Source organism: Tupaia chinensis, unplaced genomic scaffold (assembly GCF_000334495.1).
Source record: "Tupaia chinensis unplaced genomic scaffold, TupChi_1.0 Scaffold000132_1, whole genome shotgun sequence".
In the NCBI taxonomy this organism is placed as follows: domain Eukaryota; kingdom Metazoa; phylum Chordata; class Mammalia; order Scandentia; family Tupaiidae; genus Tupaia; species Tupaia belangeri.
In genome coordinates this window covers 1,286,078-1,301,118 of record NW_006159601.1, presented here as the reverse complement: position 1 = coordinate 1,301,118, position 15,041 = coordinate 1,286,078, and the positions used below count along the sequence as shown (strand labels likewise).

The following is a 15,041-nucleotide window of genomic DNA, read 5'->3' as shown; positions in this document are numbered from 1 at the left end:
CTTCCATCGGGCTGCCTGTGTGTCAGCAGGCCACCTGCCCCTCCCACCATGCAGGAAGCCCTGCTTCCAGTTACGCTGCCTCTCTGCTGCGGTGTGCACTCGCCTCTGCTCTGCTCTGCTCTGCTCTGCTCTCCTCCCCTCCCCTCCCCTCCCCTCTCCTCTCCTCTCCTCTCCTCTGCTCTCCTCTGCTCTCCTCTCCTCTTCTCTCCTCTCCTCTCCTCTGCTTTCCTCTACCCTCCTCTCCTCTCCCTCTGCTCTCCTCTGCTCTCCTCCCCTCCCCTCCCCTCTCATCTCCTCTGCTCTCCTCTTCCCTCCTCTCCTCTCCTCTGCTTTCCTCGCCTCTTCTCTCCTCTCCTCTCCTCTGCTCTGCTCTCCTCTGCTCTCCTCTTCTCTGCTCTCCTCTGCTCTCCTCTGCTCTCCTCTCCTCTCCTCTGCTCTGCTCTCCTCTCCTCTCCTCTCCTCTCCTCTGCTCTGCTTTCCTCTCCTCTCCTCTCCTCTCCTCTCCTCTCCTCTCCTCTCCTCTCCTCTCCTCTCCTCTCCTCCGTTCTCCTCTCCTCTGTTCTCCTCTCCTGTCCTCTCCTCTCCTCTCCTTCCTCTCCTCCCCCTGCCCTCCCCTCTCCCGTCCTGTTTCTCTCCCCTCCCCTCCCCTCCCCTCTCTTTTCTCCTCTCTTCTCTCCTCTTCTCTGTCTTCCCATCTCTCTTGCCTCCCTCTCCCCTCCTCTCCATCTCCCCTCCCCTCTCCTCTCTTACCCTCCCAGACTCCCCTCCCGTGCCCTCCCCTACCCTCCTGTCCCCTCTGTTTTTAATTCACGAGCGGGCACATGTGCTCTCTGGAGAGAGACAGAGAGACATGCCCTCCAGGGGCACGGCCTGCTGCTGTCCCTCTTCTCCATCTCTCCTCTGGGGATTTGGGCACGCGTGTCCATGTGCCCGATGTGTCTCTCAAGCCACCAGGTCTAGGTGGGACCGGCCTCCTCCGCCAGCTCGGCACGGCTGCCCCACCCTGTGCAGGTCTGTGTGCACCTTCGAGCCCGCCAACCTTCCCACCCATCAAGGCAGAGCGCACTCCGCGCCGTGCCCTGCTTCCCTGCACTCCGGCTTCCCGGTTACTGCTGAACTGTTCCTGTCCGTGGTTCCGACCCCTGGGCGGCTCTGGGTGGCCTGTAGGCGCTTTCTGTGGTTCTTATCGCTCCTGGTTTCTGGCCGATGGCCTTTTCTCCTCGATCACCTGGTGGTCTCCGACCGATCCCTGGACACCGCGTGTGAGTAAAACGTGGAGCTGCGGTGAGACCCTGCGTGGTGTCTCCCCAGACCGCCGGCCACTCTGAGGGCTCAGGTGGTCCCGCCCAGCTGCCCTACTGCGGAACAGTGGTGACCGCAGCGGACCCAAGCTTGAGCGGCCCTGGCCCAGCGTGCTCTGCTCCCTCCCGGCCCTTCCCGGCTCCCTTTCTGACCCTGAGCCTGGCAGCCGGCTCCCTCTCGCCGAGGCCGAGCAGCCGGGGCTCTCAGAGAGACTTGTTAAGACTGGCCATTTCCCCAGCAGAGTCCTCCATGTGAGCCCTTGGCCCTTGGGGTCCTGGGTGAGGTGACCAAGGGCTTGGCCCTGTACCCCTCTGTCCACGCCTGAAAGGACGTGGGGCCTGCCAGACTCTGAGCCCTACGAGCACCACAGCTTCTTGCTGCTGAGGCTCAGCTGCCGGAGGGTCGCCTCCGTGGGACAAGTGGCCCGAGACCCCGGTGCCAGGGCCCAGGACCCCTCCACCCCGGCCCCCTCTGAGCCTTCAGAATGATGCTTTGTCCTTTCATCCCATGTCTCCGTTGTCCCCATCAGGGCTGGTGTGGACGGCCCCCAGTCCTCTCTGGCCCTCGTAGCACGCCGCCCAGCACCTCCACTGTCCATGGGCGATGGCCCCACCTCTGGGCCGTCTGTTCCCCTCCCTCTGCCTCAGCCGTGGAGTCTCTGCTTCTCCGCCTCCTCTCCGTGTCCACGCTGCGACCTTACTTCCGGCCTCCCCTGCCCCTCCCCTGAACAGTGTCCTCTGTGCTGGTCGCCAGCCCCCGAGTGGCCGTAGGGGGTCTCTACCCCACACATTGGAGTCGTGTTCTTGGAAACCTTGCGTTCCTGCGCTCATGCCCTGGCTCCAGCTCCCGCTCCGGTCCCAGACCCCGGCAGGGCCCCTGCCTCCCTTCTGGCCCGTAGGATTTGTCTTGCCGCGTCCCTCCAGTGGCCGCTCGCTGGCCCTGTGCGTGCCCTCGTTGCCCAGCCTCAACTTGGGGGCCCCTTCGGCTGCTGTTCTTGGTGGGCAGGGGACCTGGGTCAGCAGCCAGGGGAGCTGACAGTGGCACGACAGGTCGGACGTGCGGGGATGCCGCTGCGAGCGTGCCGTCAGAGTGGGCGAGGGTGGTCAGCTGGAGTGTGTCGACCTGCTTCACTTGGAGGTCTGCGGTTGGGTCTTTAGGCGCTTGGGTTTTCTGGTGTGACCGGCCCTCCATGGTGTCCCTGTTGATGTCCCCAGCTTCTCACCCTGCGAGGACACCACCACCCCGTCACTGCGGTGGCCATGGGAAATAGAGCGGCCCCACTGCTCCTGTGCTCCGCGTCCTGGGGCTGCACTCTGCTCTGGGACCTGGGCGAGTGTAGGCGGACAGCCCTCCAAGGTAGGCCGGGTGGGGCACTCAGCCGTGTCTAAGCGCCTGGTGTGTGAGGGCGCCTGTGGCCACGTTCTGTGTGATTTTCCTGTGCTATGGGGCACGCATGCTCACTGGGGGGTGGGGTGAGGGAGAGGGAGAACCCCCAGGGTGGTGGGCACGCTGCAGTCCCCTCCCTCCATTCTCCTCTTGGGCCTGTTTTCGGCTGGAGGACCTGAACTCACAGTCAGCCTGTGAGACCCAGTGCCTTAAACACCACGGCACCTTCTGGTCCTGAGATCCATTCTCACTCCTTGGGAAACAGGCATTGGCACCAGATGCCCTGGGGTAGGACCCAGGCCCTGGGCTCCGACCTCGGCACATGTCCCAGGAATACTATAAGCTCGTGAGATTTGATCTTCTGGAATTGGCTCTCTGAGAAACTGTGACTCTCGTGGAACCCTGACAGCGCTTAGGTGGACTGAAACAGCCTCCCCTCGCAGCTAGTCTCAGGCACCTGCCAGACTTCAGGCTGGGCTCACGGGGCGGGAGAAGGTGCGAGTGGGCCAGGAAGTCAGCAGGGAGGGGCCGAGAGCATGGGACGGAGGTGCCCCGTGGTGCCCTCTCCCAGGAGGGGACACGCACCTGAAGGGGAGATGGTGCTGGCTGGCAGGGTGGCGGGGGTGCAGCTGGAGGCAGAAGGGTCTGTTGGCAGAGGTGCTGGGTGTGAGCTCTGGGGCCTCTGGACACTGTGCATGTGCTGCAGGTCGAGTGTGGGGTGCCCAAGGAGCTCTGCCGCGTGCAGTGGAGAGTCGGCGGGCACAGCAAGGGGCTGGAGCTTCAGGCAGTCGGATTCAGATTCGGATTCAGGCAGCAGGGGCCTGAGCAGAGACCTTGCGGGGCTGGCAGGAGGCAGCAGTTGCCGCCCTCATCCCTGCCGCCCTTGTCCCTGCTGCCCTCATCCCCGCCGCCTCTGGTCTCTGCTGCCCTCGTCCCCAACGCCCTTGTCCCCGCCACCCCTCGTCCCTGCTGTGTGGACCTTGAGGGCCTAGACAGTGGGGTATCTCTGCCCACGGCCACAGCAGTGGGTGCTGGAGTGGAGACGGAAGCCACAGGCCATCCGGGCTGGCCACACCCACACACTGCTGCCCCCCAGAACCTGCAGCTGACCTGGAAATGTCCCGTGGGCTCCAAGCCCAGAGGCTGAGGCTCGGACAGGAGCTGGCCCCCTCTGCCTATCCAGCACTGGCCCGCGGGTGGCCGGCGGAGCAGTGGTCCCCGGTGCCCCCGGTGGGTCTGCAGCTGCAGCAGTTGTCTGTGACGCTGTCGGAAACCTGCCATGGTCTCAGGGCTGCCTGCCTCCCACACTTTGGGCGTCCTCAGAACCGTCACCGCACAGCTGCAGCTCTGCCTGTCGGTGCAGATGAGCACCGTGGGCCAGGCTGGGCCCCCATGGCTGATTGCACAGTTTAAGTCCTGGACCTGGAGGCCTGAAAACACACTGAGTGTGTGTGCGTCCCCAGATCCCGAGAGTGGAAGAGAAGGGCGTGTCGTGGCTGTCCTCCTCGGGGCGACCTCTCACTTTCCCCATGCTCTGCCTTCGGCGAGTGCACATGTCCTACAGCAGATTTCAAAAGCAGCAGAAGAGAGCTGCAGTGGACGCCGGCTTGTGGTGTTACTGTGACACGGGCGCCTGCAGCTCGCTCTAGGGCTGACCCCTCGAGGGACTGCCATGGGCGGAGCGTGCCGAGCTGACATGGGCGCCTGCAACCCGCTCTAGGGCTGACCCCTCGAGGGACTGCCATGGGGCCCCCTTTGGGGAAGGTGCTGTATCTCCGGTTCAGTCCAGATGACCACGTGGTAGCAGCGTGTGCTGGAAACAAGGTCTTCGTGCTAGAGACCCAGGTAAGATGGCTGCAGCACGGGAAGCGTCGTGGCCCGGGTGCTGACCGGCCCTCGGGGCTGAGGCTCGTCTGCTCTCAAATGACGTGCTTGCCCTCCTTTCTTGAAAGCAGTGCTTTAAACTTGGAGTATTTATAAAGCTGTTAGGGAAAGTAAGTGGAAACATGTCTCCATCTGGCCATTGGAAAGCCCCTGGGATCAGACACCGCCGCCAACTCAGGAACACGCCGTGTGGGAGCTGGGCTGGTGGCTCAGGAGAGCACCATGCAGGCTCTCCAACCCACGCAGTGCCGTGTCCGTCCTTCGTCACGGCACGCACCCACGGAGAGCCGGTTCTTCCCGCTTTCTGCGTGCTGTCCCCAGTGCCTGGCCCTTAGGTCTCACGTCCGCCTGGGCCCGATGCCAAGGGCTGGGGCAGTTTAAGGAGGGCTCTTGCCTGGGTGCCCGCTCTGCTCGGGACGCTGCACGGGTCACCCAAGCCTGTCTCCGGCTGCAGGGGCACGGGTCGGCAGCCGTTGCCGCAGCGAGCCTTGCTGTGGAGACACTCTCCGCAGCTGAGGCCAGGAGCCCTGGGAGGTGCAGACTGCAAGGGCTATCACGGGCCTCGTGTGGGCAGGCTTGGGGACACGAAGAGGACATTCCTCCTTCAAACTGTTTTCCCTCCTTGTGAAAGTGAGGCTCATGCTGGAGAGCTGGAGCACAGGCGGGGCGGTGCGGGGCAGTCGGGGCTGGGCCCCACGTGCTGAGAACAGTGTGAGTGCACCCATCCACGCTGGCCACCCGCCCCGTCACATGCAGCAAAACTACCCATTAAAGGGAAAGGGGAGAGAGGAGGAGAGGGGGAGAGTGGTGGGGGGACGGGGAGGGGGAGAGGTGGAGGGAGGGTGGGGAGAGGGAGAGAGAGGAGGGGGAGAAGGGGGAGGAAGAGGAGGAGAGAGGGAGAGGGGAGAGGGAGAGAGCGGGAGAGGGAGGGGGGAGAGGAGGGAGGAGAAAGGGGGAAGAAGAGGAGGGAGGGGGAAGGGGGAGGAAGAGGAGGAGAGAGGGAGAGGGGAGAGGGGGAGAGAGAGGGGGAGAGGGAGGGAGGAGGAAGGGGGAAGAAGAGGAGGGAGGGGGAAGGGGGAGGAAGAGGAGGAGAGAGGGAGAGGGGAGAGGGGGAGAGAGAGGGGGAGAGGGAGGGAGGAGGAAGGGGGAAGAAGAGGAGGGAGGGGGAAGGGGGAAGAAGAGGAGGAGAGAGGGAGAGGGGAGAAGGAGAGAGGGGAGAGGGAGAGAGGAGAGGGGAAGGGGGAGGAGAGGGGAGGAGAGGGGAGGGGAGGGGAGAGACAGGCCTCAGGGCTGTGCTGGCTGCTCAGGGCTGGCTGGTGCCCTGGAGGCTAGGCTGCGTGATCCCCTGGGCTAGCGCAGGCCAGTCCTGGCTCTGCAGCGAGCAATGCCGTGGAGGTGGAGGTGAGGGGCGGGGAGAGGCTAGGCTGCGTGATCCCCTGGGCTAGCGCGGGCCAGTCTTGGCTCTGTAGCGTGTAATGCCGTGGCCACCGCTTGCTGTCCGTGTGGCAGGCTCCTGGACGGGACGCGCACACACACAGCGGACGACCCTCGGGAGGAGAGCACTGGGCGGAGGGAGCGGGTGGCTGGGTGCTGTCCCCTCGTGCCCGTGTGACCCCCGCTGGTGGCAGTCCCTGAGCACTGGGTCACTCGCCTCCTTCGTGTCTGTGCAGTGCCAGGCGGCGCCTGTGGAGCTGGAGGGGCACCTGGGCGCCGTGACTGCCGCCGAGTTCTGTCCTTGGCGGGCAAACGTCGCCATCTCGGTGTCTGAAGACAGAAGCTTTAAGGTACGGGGTGGGCTGTGGCTGCCTCCTCCGTGACCCCAGGCCCATCGTCAGGCCCATGCTCTCCCTAATCAGGCCGGGTGAGGGCAGCGTGCCAGCCGAGTGGGACACGGTCCCAGACCAGACCACACCTGGGTGTGGGCGCAGCATGTGGTCCATGGCCACGGCCGCAAGTGGCCCTTTATCTCTACTGCACTTCTGTACGGGCCTGTGGTCCTAAACTCTGAGACCAAACGGGGTCTCGAAGTTCGGTGGGACTCGGCGACTGGGCCCAGGTCCTGACACGCTCCTCGGCCCCACGTCCCTGCCCTGGCTGACTCCTTGCTCGAGGACTGAGAAAAGTCACAGCATGCGGTTTCCGGGGTCAGAGGACAGGTCGGAGCTCGGCGGGGCCTGGGAGAAAACCCAGCCCCGGGGGAAGGGGTCGAGTGCGGCCGTTACTGAGGTCCCAGCTGCTGTCCCTGTGCCAGAGGAGGGAGGCTGGTGCCCCACAGGCCTGGTGGCTGGCTCGAGTCCCGGCCCTGCCCCTCGCTGCGGTGGTCGGTCAGAGCCCGGGCCGTGCCCCACACCTCCCATCTGAGAAGTGGACACAGAGCGAGGACGGTGCTTCGAACCCAGCCGCCGCTGGGGGCATGTCAGAGAGCACGCTTTAGACAGACCCAGCTCAGCGGGTCCTTGGGGCAAGGAGCGGGCCCGTCGGCCTCCCGGGCTGCTTCTGAGGAGCTCCGAGCCGCCGGGGCCGTCCACCCCCGTGCCGCCAGGCAAGTGCCCGACAGGAGCCGGGAGGGCGAGGTCGCCAGGCAGCAGGCCAGGGCAGCTCGGCATCCCCGTAAGACTTGGCTGAGGCCAGGTGCGGCCGCTGACCCAGCCTCGTTGACCCAGCCTTATGCCCAGGACACTCTCGGAGCTGCTCGCTGTGGCCTTTCCCAGGGCCCGGGTGCAGGGTGGTGCCTCAGGCCGGTCTGGCTAGATGGGGGTCTCACACAGGTGAGGGCCTCACGCCAGGGCATGGCTCCCGCCGGCGCGTGCCTGGCGGGGCTGCTCAGGGCCACATGAGCTCCGGCTGTGCACACCGTCGCGGTTTGTTCTGGAGGCCTGCGGGCTCTTCCCTGCCTGTGTGCTTCCCACGGCACTCATCGGTTTGATCCCTTACACGTGTACTTTGTCATTCTCCCTTAGACTGGATTGCTTACCTGTGATTGTAAGAGTCACGTAGCGATAATGGCAATGTCTACCTCTCCCGCAGGTCTGGGACCACCGGCTGGGGTCGTTGCTGTACAGCTCCTCCGTGCTGACGGGTAAGTCGCACCTCCCCACCCACGAACACCGTGTGGCTGGGCTCTCGTCGCGTGCTACTGCAGGACGGGGCGCGGCACACCCGTCGGCCTGCACTGCCCTGGTGTCAGAGGACGCAGTCGGCTCATGGCTTTGATGCCATCGCTTAGCCACGTGCTGGCATCTGAGCCTCCTGTGCTGAACGTGAAAGCGCTAGACCACTGCGGGCCACGGGCCAGGCCTCTGCCAGACACATGCTAGACCACTGCGGGCCACAGGACACGCCTCTGCCGGGCACACGGTATAACTGCGGGCCACGGGCCAGGCCTCTGCCAGACACATGCTAGACCACTGCGGGCCACGGGCCAGGCCTCTGCCAGACACACGCTAGACCACTACGGGCCACGGGCCAGGACTCTGCCAGACACATGCTAGACCACTGCGGGCCACGGGCCAGGCCTCTGCCAGACACACGCTAGACCACTACGGGCCACGGGCCAGGACTCTGCCAGACACATGCTAGACCACTGCGGGCCACGGGCCAGGCCTCTGCCGGACACACGCTAGACCACTGCGGGCCATGGGCCAGAGTTCTGCCGGACACACGCTAGACCACTACGGGCCACGGGCCAGGCCTCTGCCAGACACATGCTAGACTACTGCGGGCCATGGGCCAGAGCTCTGCCGGACACGGAGCAGACCGCTGCGGGCCACAGGCTTGGCCTCTGCCGGGCATGGGGTAGCACGTTCCTCACCGGCTGGGCGTTGGTGCCTCTTCAGCAGGCGAGCTCTGTGGACGCTGTGTCCTTCCCGCAGGCCTTGTGCTCGGTAGCACCGGGAACCAGCATTCAGTCACAGGGACGAGGGCAGGGTGCTGGGGATGTAGGAGGCCCTGGGGCAGACCTCTGAGTCCTGAGAGGGCCTCTGCAGAGGCCTGGATGGTCTAGCCTGCGGGTGCTGCTAGCATTTGTGCTGCAGTCTTCGGGCAGATGCTCCCTTTGGCTGGGAGGAGAGTTGGTGGACATTGGTAAGACAACGCTTGACAAGTGGATGAGTAACTCGGAAGTTCTCTGAGAGTGCACCGTGCCTCGGTCACTTAGGGTCGCTTCGTGTTTCCAGAGTCAGTACTCTTTCTGAGGTTCGCGTACCCACGCGGAGAGTGGTATTTTGACAACTTGGATACATCTACCAATCTCAGCAATAAGGCACTTCTCTCGGAAGTGTGTCAGTTACTGGGCTCTTAGAAAAGTCATGACACATTTTTGCATAGAAAAACAAAAATGTCATGACTTTTCTAACGACCGAATATTTTCCTAGAATGAATTTTGGGGAATTATTATTGGGTTGCCAAGAAAATAATTACAAACTCGTTCTTTGATGACAGTGTAGCTCGCTTCGGACATACAGTGTTTAGTGAGGCTTTACTTGATTTTATTTGCCAGAGGGTGTGTGTGCTCACCAGAGAGAGAAAGAGAGAGAGAGAGAGAGAGAGAGAGAGAGAGAGAGAGAGTGGAAGGGCGGGCCCCTGGGGCACAGCCACGTGGCACCCTCCACGCCCTCCGTTTCGGGCTTTGGGTGCATGTGCCCACAGGCCTGGCCTGCTTCTTCAGGAGCTGGGTCTGGGCCTCCAGCCACACCGTTGGTCATGTGAGGTCCCGCATGTTACCCACCATGCCCCGACTGGCCCCAAATAGTGTTTTAAATACCTGTTTATTGAATTCTCTTTCCCAGTTTAGAGTAAATTAAGCAACGTCCTAGGCAACACTTTTTCTTTTAAGTTATGTGTATTTTTCTCTCACGACAGTGAGAGATAGACAGACAAGCACCCTCCACAGGGCTCACAGCCTGATCCACCCTGGCCTCCCCGCCCTCGTGTGCACAGCCGTCAGAGGACCGAGTCTGACCTTCCACGGGCTGCAGGCCTTGCAGTCCTGCCGCGCCCCGGCCGGCCACTGGGCAGTAGAACCCGCAGACGACGGGCGCTGAACTGCCATCTCACCACCAGTCGTGATGCCACCCTTTCCGTCTCGGGGTGCCCTGGTGGGGTCTGCCCACTGGCCTCCCTGCAGGGTCAGAGACTGGCGCTGAGGTTTCATGCGCCCGGCCCTCTCTGGGCAGGGGGTGCCCTGGTGGGGTCTGCCCACTGGCCTCCCTGCAGGGTCAGAGACTGGTGCTGAGGTTTCATGCACCCGGCCCTCTCTGGGCAGGCGGATGCGCTCGGTCGGGACCTTCCAGGGGCAGACGTTAGCTGACAGCCACGGAGGCTTTCTCCTGGGCGACGGGCCTCCTCCCCCGCCGGGCTTTCAGAACCCGGGCGTGCTTACAGTCTGTACTGCTGAGTGAGAGCTATACTTCCGAGTTGCTCAGAGCAGACCACGTGGCTACCAGCACGACACTGGCCATGCTCCGCCCCACGGTGGCCGTGAACTAACCCCTCTGTTCATACTGACAGCGCATCCTCTCCTCAGCCTGCTCGTCGATGAGGACAGCAAGCAGCTGGTCACGGGGTGTGCCGATGGCCAGGTGAGTGGCCCACATGCAGCTGTCCCCATGCCCTGTGCCCCGTGCCCCGCGTGTGTGTGCGGTCTGAAGACGCCGTGCTCTGGGGGTGCAGCCTGGCCGTTGGCTGTCTTGGTCTGAGGACGCCGTGCTCTGGGGGTGCAGCCTGGCTGTTGGCTGTCTTGGTGTCCCTGGGGGCTGGAGCAGGCCCTGGGTCCCTATCTGCAAAGAGCTGTGTGTGGGGATCTGGGCGGGCGGTGCAGCCAGCCAGTAGCTGAGAGCCACTCACGAGGCTGTTAGTGTCTGTGTGTTATCCATTTTCCAAAACGTGAATAAACTTAATCCTTCCAGAAGGTTTTTCCAGTGAGCATTTTCAGTTTGCTTCACAAAGCCTGTTAGAAGCAAAGATAATTCTTCCTTGTGCAAAGTTGACTATTGTCGCCCCATACCTGGTCACCGGGCAACGTGGCAGATGTGCTCATGGCTCTGGAACTGTCGTGCCATGTCTGGAAGAGCCTGGCATGGCCCCTGGAGACCTGTGGGCCGGGCAGTGTAGGAGCCCCGAGTCATGTAAGCCATCCGCCTTCGGGCAGCCTCCTCCTTTGCTGGGGGTGGCCACGCTGACAGTCCTGTCCCCGCCAGTCTCCTCTCAGGCTTTTTGGGCACGCATACATGCTGGCATACTCTCCAGGCCACCAGGTCCGGGGCTTGAAGGGCAGAGTTGGCCCTGTGGGGTCTAGCACCCCAACTGCCGCGCAGCCTGCGTGCCTGCTCAGCACCTCACATGACACTTGTGCTCTGAGGGTGTGCCCTGGGCCTTCAGGACAGGTGCCGAGTGGGAGGGCCGTGTCCGTGAAGGGACTGCTCCCTGCTCGGGCGCGCTGGCTTCCCTGACTGCTCGGGGACGGGTCATGGCCGTCCCGGGAGCTCCTCACTGTGGAGTCCGGCCTCAGTGGTGGTGAGTGGACGTGCGAGCCCAGCACACAGTTGGTCTGTGCTGTGCTGTGGGTGTCACAGGAAACTCCCTCGTGGTGTCGCGGGCGAGACTGGTGTGACGTGTCATTAGGGTGGGCCTCCATGGCGGTGGTGAGGCTGTCACGTGCTGCCATGGGCCCCTGGCACGGCCGTGACGGTGTCGTGCTCCCGCTGCCGCGTGGGACAGGCTGGCTCCTCGGCCACCTGATCGTGCTCTGCATTCACAGCTCTGGGTCTTCAGCCTGGCTGACGGGCACCACGGCCGCTGCGTGGCACGCGTCGACCTGAGGAAGAAGGGCGAGAGCTTCTCTGCCAGGAGGGCAAGGGCCGGGCACTGTGGGCTCCCAGGTACGCTGCCCAGAGCCCTGGCCGCCGCCCCGCCCCGGCTCCGGTCAGAGTCCCCTGCTGGACGGAGTGGGCGCTGGGGCACTTCCCTGCGAGGGAGCTGCGGGGCTCACGATCCAGCCCGAGCCCTGGATGTCACGCGGGAGTGAGTGGACTCGCCACAGGATGCACGTCTGTGTGAGTGTGAGTGCGGGTGTGCGCGGCAGCACAGAGAGGGACGGACCTGCCTGCCAGCCCTGCCCAGCTGCCTGGCTGCCGGCCTGATGAAGCGTAGGGGCAGGCAGAGACTGCTCGGCCCCCACGAGGGTCATCGGAGAGGCCCACGAAACTGCCTCCACAGCCTCCCCTGCCCCTCACTCGGCCTCCCCGGCCGGCCTCTCGGGCCACACCCAGTCCCGCCTGTCTCCATCTTAAGCGCAGCACAGAGGGAGCCAGCACCCTGCTCGCCAGGACGGTCGGGGCCGTTTCTCGGCCTGCTCAGCAGCCCCCTCTCACAGGGCTGTGCCCGGGGTGTCACATCAAGCGTGTCTTTGCTGCTGACCTGCGTTCCCCACATCCCTCTCAGTTCCCTGTTATTTGGTTTGATCTCCAACATATCTGCTATTCTGGACGTTTCCGATTCGGCTTCTCCTCTCTCCTGCACAAGTGCCATTTCTCACTGAAGTCTTGAACTCCTTCTGGGAGACAGGGGACTAAAGCCTCGAGTTGACTGTCCCTCTGCCCCACTCCCTGTCTTCAGTTCTTTCCTTAAATTCTATTCCTTAAAGACTCGATAATTTAGGGTGTAAGTTACATTTAAAAAATTCTGTCTTATTACATTTTTTATCATATGATAGAGCAAGTACCCGTGAACAAGTGCATGGAGGGCGCTCCCTCCCGGGCCCTCTGACGGTCGCTGTGCACGGGTGCGTGGAGGGCGCTCCCTCCCGGGCCCTCTGACGGTCGCTGTGCACGGGTGCGTGGAGGGCGCTCCCTCCCGGGCCCTCTCACGGTCGCTGTGCACGGGGGGGGGGGCCGTTTCTCGGCCTGCTCAGCAGCCCCCTCTCACAGGGCTGTGCCCAGGGTGTCACATCAAGCGTGTCTTTGCTGCTGACCTGCGTTCCCCACATCCCTCTCAGTTCCCTGTTATTTGGTTTGATCTCCAACATATCTGCTATTCTGGACGTTTCCGATTCGGCTTCTCCTCTCTCCTGCACAAGTGCCATTTCTCACTGAAGTCTTGAACTCCTTCTGGGAGACAGGGGACTAAAGCCTCGAGTTGACTGTCCCTCTGCCCCACTCCCTGTCTTCAGTTCTTTCCTTAAATTCTATTCCTTAAAGACTCGATAATTTAGGGTGTAAGTTACATTTAAAAAATTCTGTCTTATTACATTTTTTATCATATGATAGAGCAAGTACCCGTGAACAAGTGCATGGAGGGCGCTCCCTCCCGGGCCCTCTGACGGTCGCTGTGCACGGGTGCGTGGAAGGAGCTCCGTTCACAGGCTGTGCTCACACTCGGCCCTCCAGCCCGCCAGGTTCTGTGCACTCATGCACATTTGGCATCTTTGTGGCTGACTGGGCCAGGGATTTGACCTGCTGTTGCCATGTGGCATCTGGCTGTCTTGAGCAGCGCATTACCCTTGTACCACAGAGCTGCCTTCTTCCTTTTTTTTTTTTTAAGTTCTTTTGCATCTGTGCACGAGCAAGAGAGAGCGGGCGTTAGGTACCCGGTAGGGCCTCCACTCCGAGACACCCTGCCTGGGCCAGCCCTGGCTGTGGGCATGTGCTGAGTGCTCCGGAGGGCTCTGGACCCCACGTGGGAGCTGTCCGTCATGGGCCGCCATCAGCCCTGGATCTCATCTGAACCCCGCTCGCGCTCATGGTTAAGCCTGGGCGTTCCTCCCGACCGGACCTGAATCTGACGGACGTGCTCAGCCTCGCTCTCAGACTGCCGACGTCTGTCCCTAGGAGAGAGGCGACGTCCCTGCACAAGTGACCTGGGAGGAGACGGGGTTGACGCGGCGTTTCCCGTGCTGGCCCTCGCACCCTGCCACCTGTCATCGGCCCTGCGTTCTGAGTGTGGGCTGTAAGTCTGACCTTGGCCGGTGCCGGGTAGAGAAAGCCTCTTAAAGTCCTAATGTGGACGTCCCTTCTGTGTTTCCCAAGGAAGGGCTGCGCTAAGTCCCGACTGTCGTGGCGTTGGGATGGTCTGTGGTTGCTGGTGAGGTCCCAGCTGGTGGGAGGTGGGGGGTCCATCTCCGGGCTGAGGAAGTAGACCATGCTCAGTCCGGCTTCCCCCACGTGGGAGGGCCTTCCCTTAGAGGGGACGTGACCATAAGTCGCCCACCCCTGCCTGCGTGCCGTGCACTCTGTGCCTAGCTGGGCGTGTGGGCCTCACGTGCACGCCTCAGAGGGAACGAGCCCTCGTGGCCGAGTGGAGCTGACCAGGCGGCCTCCTGCAGTTTCGTCTCCAGCAGGCAGTAAGGGGGTGCCCCGAGATGCTGAGGGAACCCACAGGTGCCGCGGCCCCGGCTGAGAGGCCACCCAGTGCAGGCCCCGGCCGAGACTGGCCCGATACGTGGGCCGGGAGGCCTGAACCGCAGGGAGCCCAGTGACGTGATGTTTTCCTTTCTCTCCGTGACATCAGGTTTTTTTCCGAGAATGCCAAGTGCGTGTGGGTCGGAAGCTCAACAGGCCTGTTCATATTTAACCTGGCAAACCTGGAACTGGAGGCCGCTTTGTGTTTCAAAGGTCAGACCGCCCTCCAGGCACTTTTCCATTTGGGTTGCGTCACTCTGGGTGGCCGAGGGCCGTGCAAAGGCGCAGTGGTGCGAGCCTGAGGATGCCGGTGTCCATCCCACGGTGGGGCCCAGGCCTGTCTCCTGCTGCCGGGTGGCTGGCCTGCCCTGCTCTCCCGTCGTCCCTGGACTGGCTCCAGCTGGGGCCCTTCAGCCCCGCGAGGCACCCTGTCGACCTGGTGTCCAGCTGGATGCCCATGGGTCCCGGCCGAGGCCCCTCACTCTCCATCTTGCCACCACTGGGAACGCAGGAGGGGGCCAAGCGCCTTTCCTCTCTCTCCCCACATCTGACCGCTCTAACTGCCAATGCCGCCCAGTGGTGGTCAGCCCCTTCCCCCCTTCTCTGGCTCCGAACACGGACACTGAGGCCAGTGGCCCCCTAGGCCATCGTGCCCCACGAGCTGCCACTCCTGCAGGGGCTCCTCTCTCCGGCCCTGAGAGCTTCTGACCACGCGTCCTCCCACTGGCCCCACCCGTCCTGGAGGTCAAGCCCGGTCACCCAGCCCAGCACGGGGCCGCCGGCTGCACACTGTGTCCGGGTCCCAGGCTCCATGCCTGTAGGAAGGCCGGCAAGTGCAGTGTGGCGTGCCGCGAGGGGAGGACCGATCCCCTCCCCACCCTCAGGGCTGTCTGTTTCTCGGCCTATGATTAGATTTCAGGAGCCTCAGCATTCAGGTCGCCGGGTCCTGTGCAGTGAGCGAGACTGCAGACCACAAGGTCAGTTCTAGGACACGCGCAGATCTGGACGCTGTAGCCCGTGCTGGGGGCCGGCTCTGATCCGCCCCTGCCCGCGCGGCGTGGGAGCGGCAGGCCG

At 63.2% G+C, this 15,041-nt stretch overlaps 1 protein-coding gene across 1 annotated transcript in view; it reads left to right on the top strand.

Annotated features, from left to right (window-relative positions):
- Positions 1-15,041, top strand: part of WDR27 (WD repeat domain 27) — a 65,569-nt gene that overhangs the window by 2,810 nt on the left and 47,718 nt on the right. Inside the window, exons 3-11 of the mRNA XM_027770419.1 lie at positions 2,517-2,658; positions 4,409-4,533; positions 6,243-6,356; positions 7,600-7,651; positions 10,081-10,151; positions 11,330-11,450; positions 13,398-13,515; positions 14,077-14,180; positions 14,880-14,944. Coding sequence (XP_027626220.1) covers positions 2,517-2,658; positions 4,409-4,533; positions 6,243-6,356; positions 7,600-7,651; positions 10,081-10,151; positions 11,330-11,450; positions 13,398-13,515; positions 14,077-14,180; positions 14,880-14,944 — 912 coding nt within the window. The remainder of the gene's footprint in view (positions 1-2,516; positions 2,659-4,408; positions 4,534-6,242; positions 6,357-7,599; positions 7,652-10,080; positions 10,152-11,329; positions 11,451-13,397; positions 13,516-14,076; positions 14,181-14,879; positions 14,945-15,041) is intronic.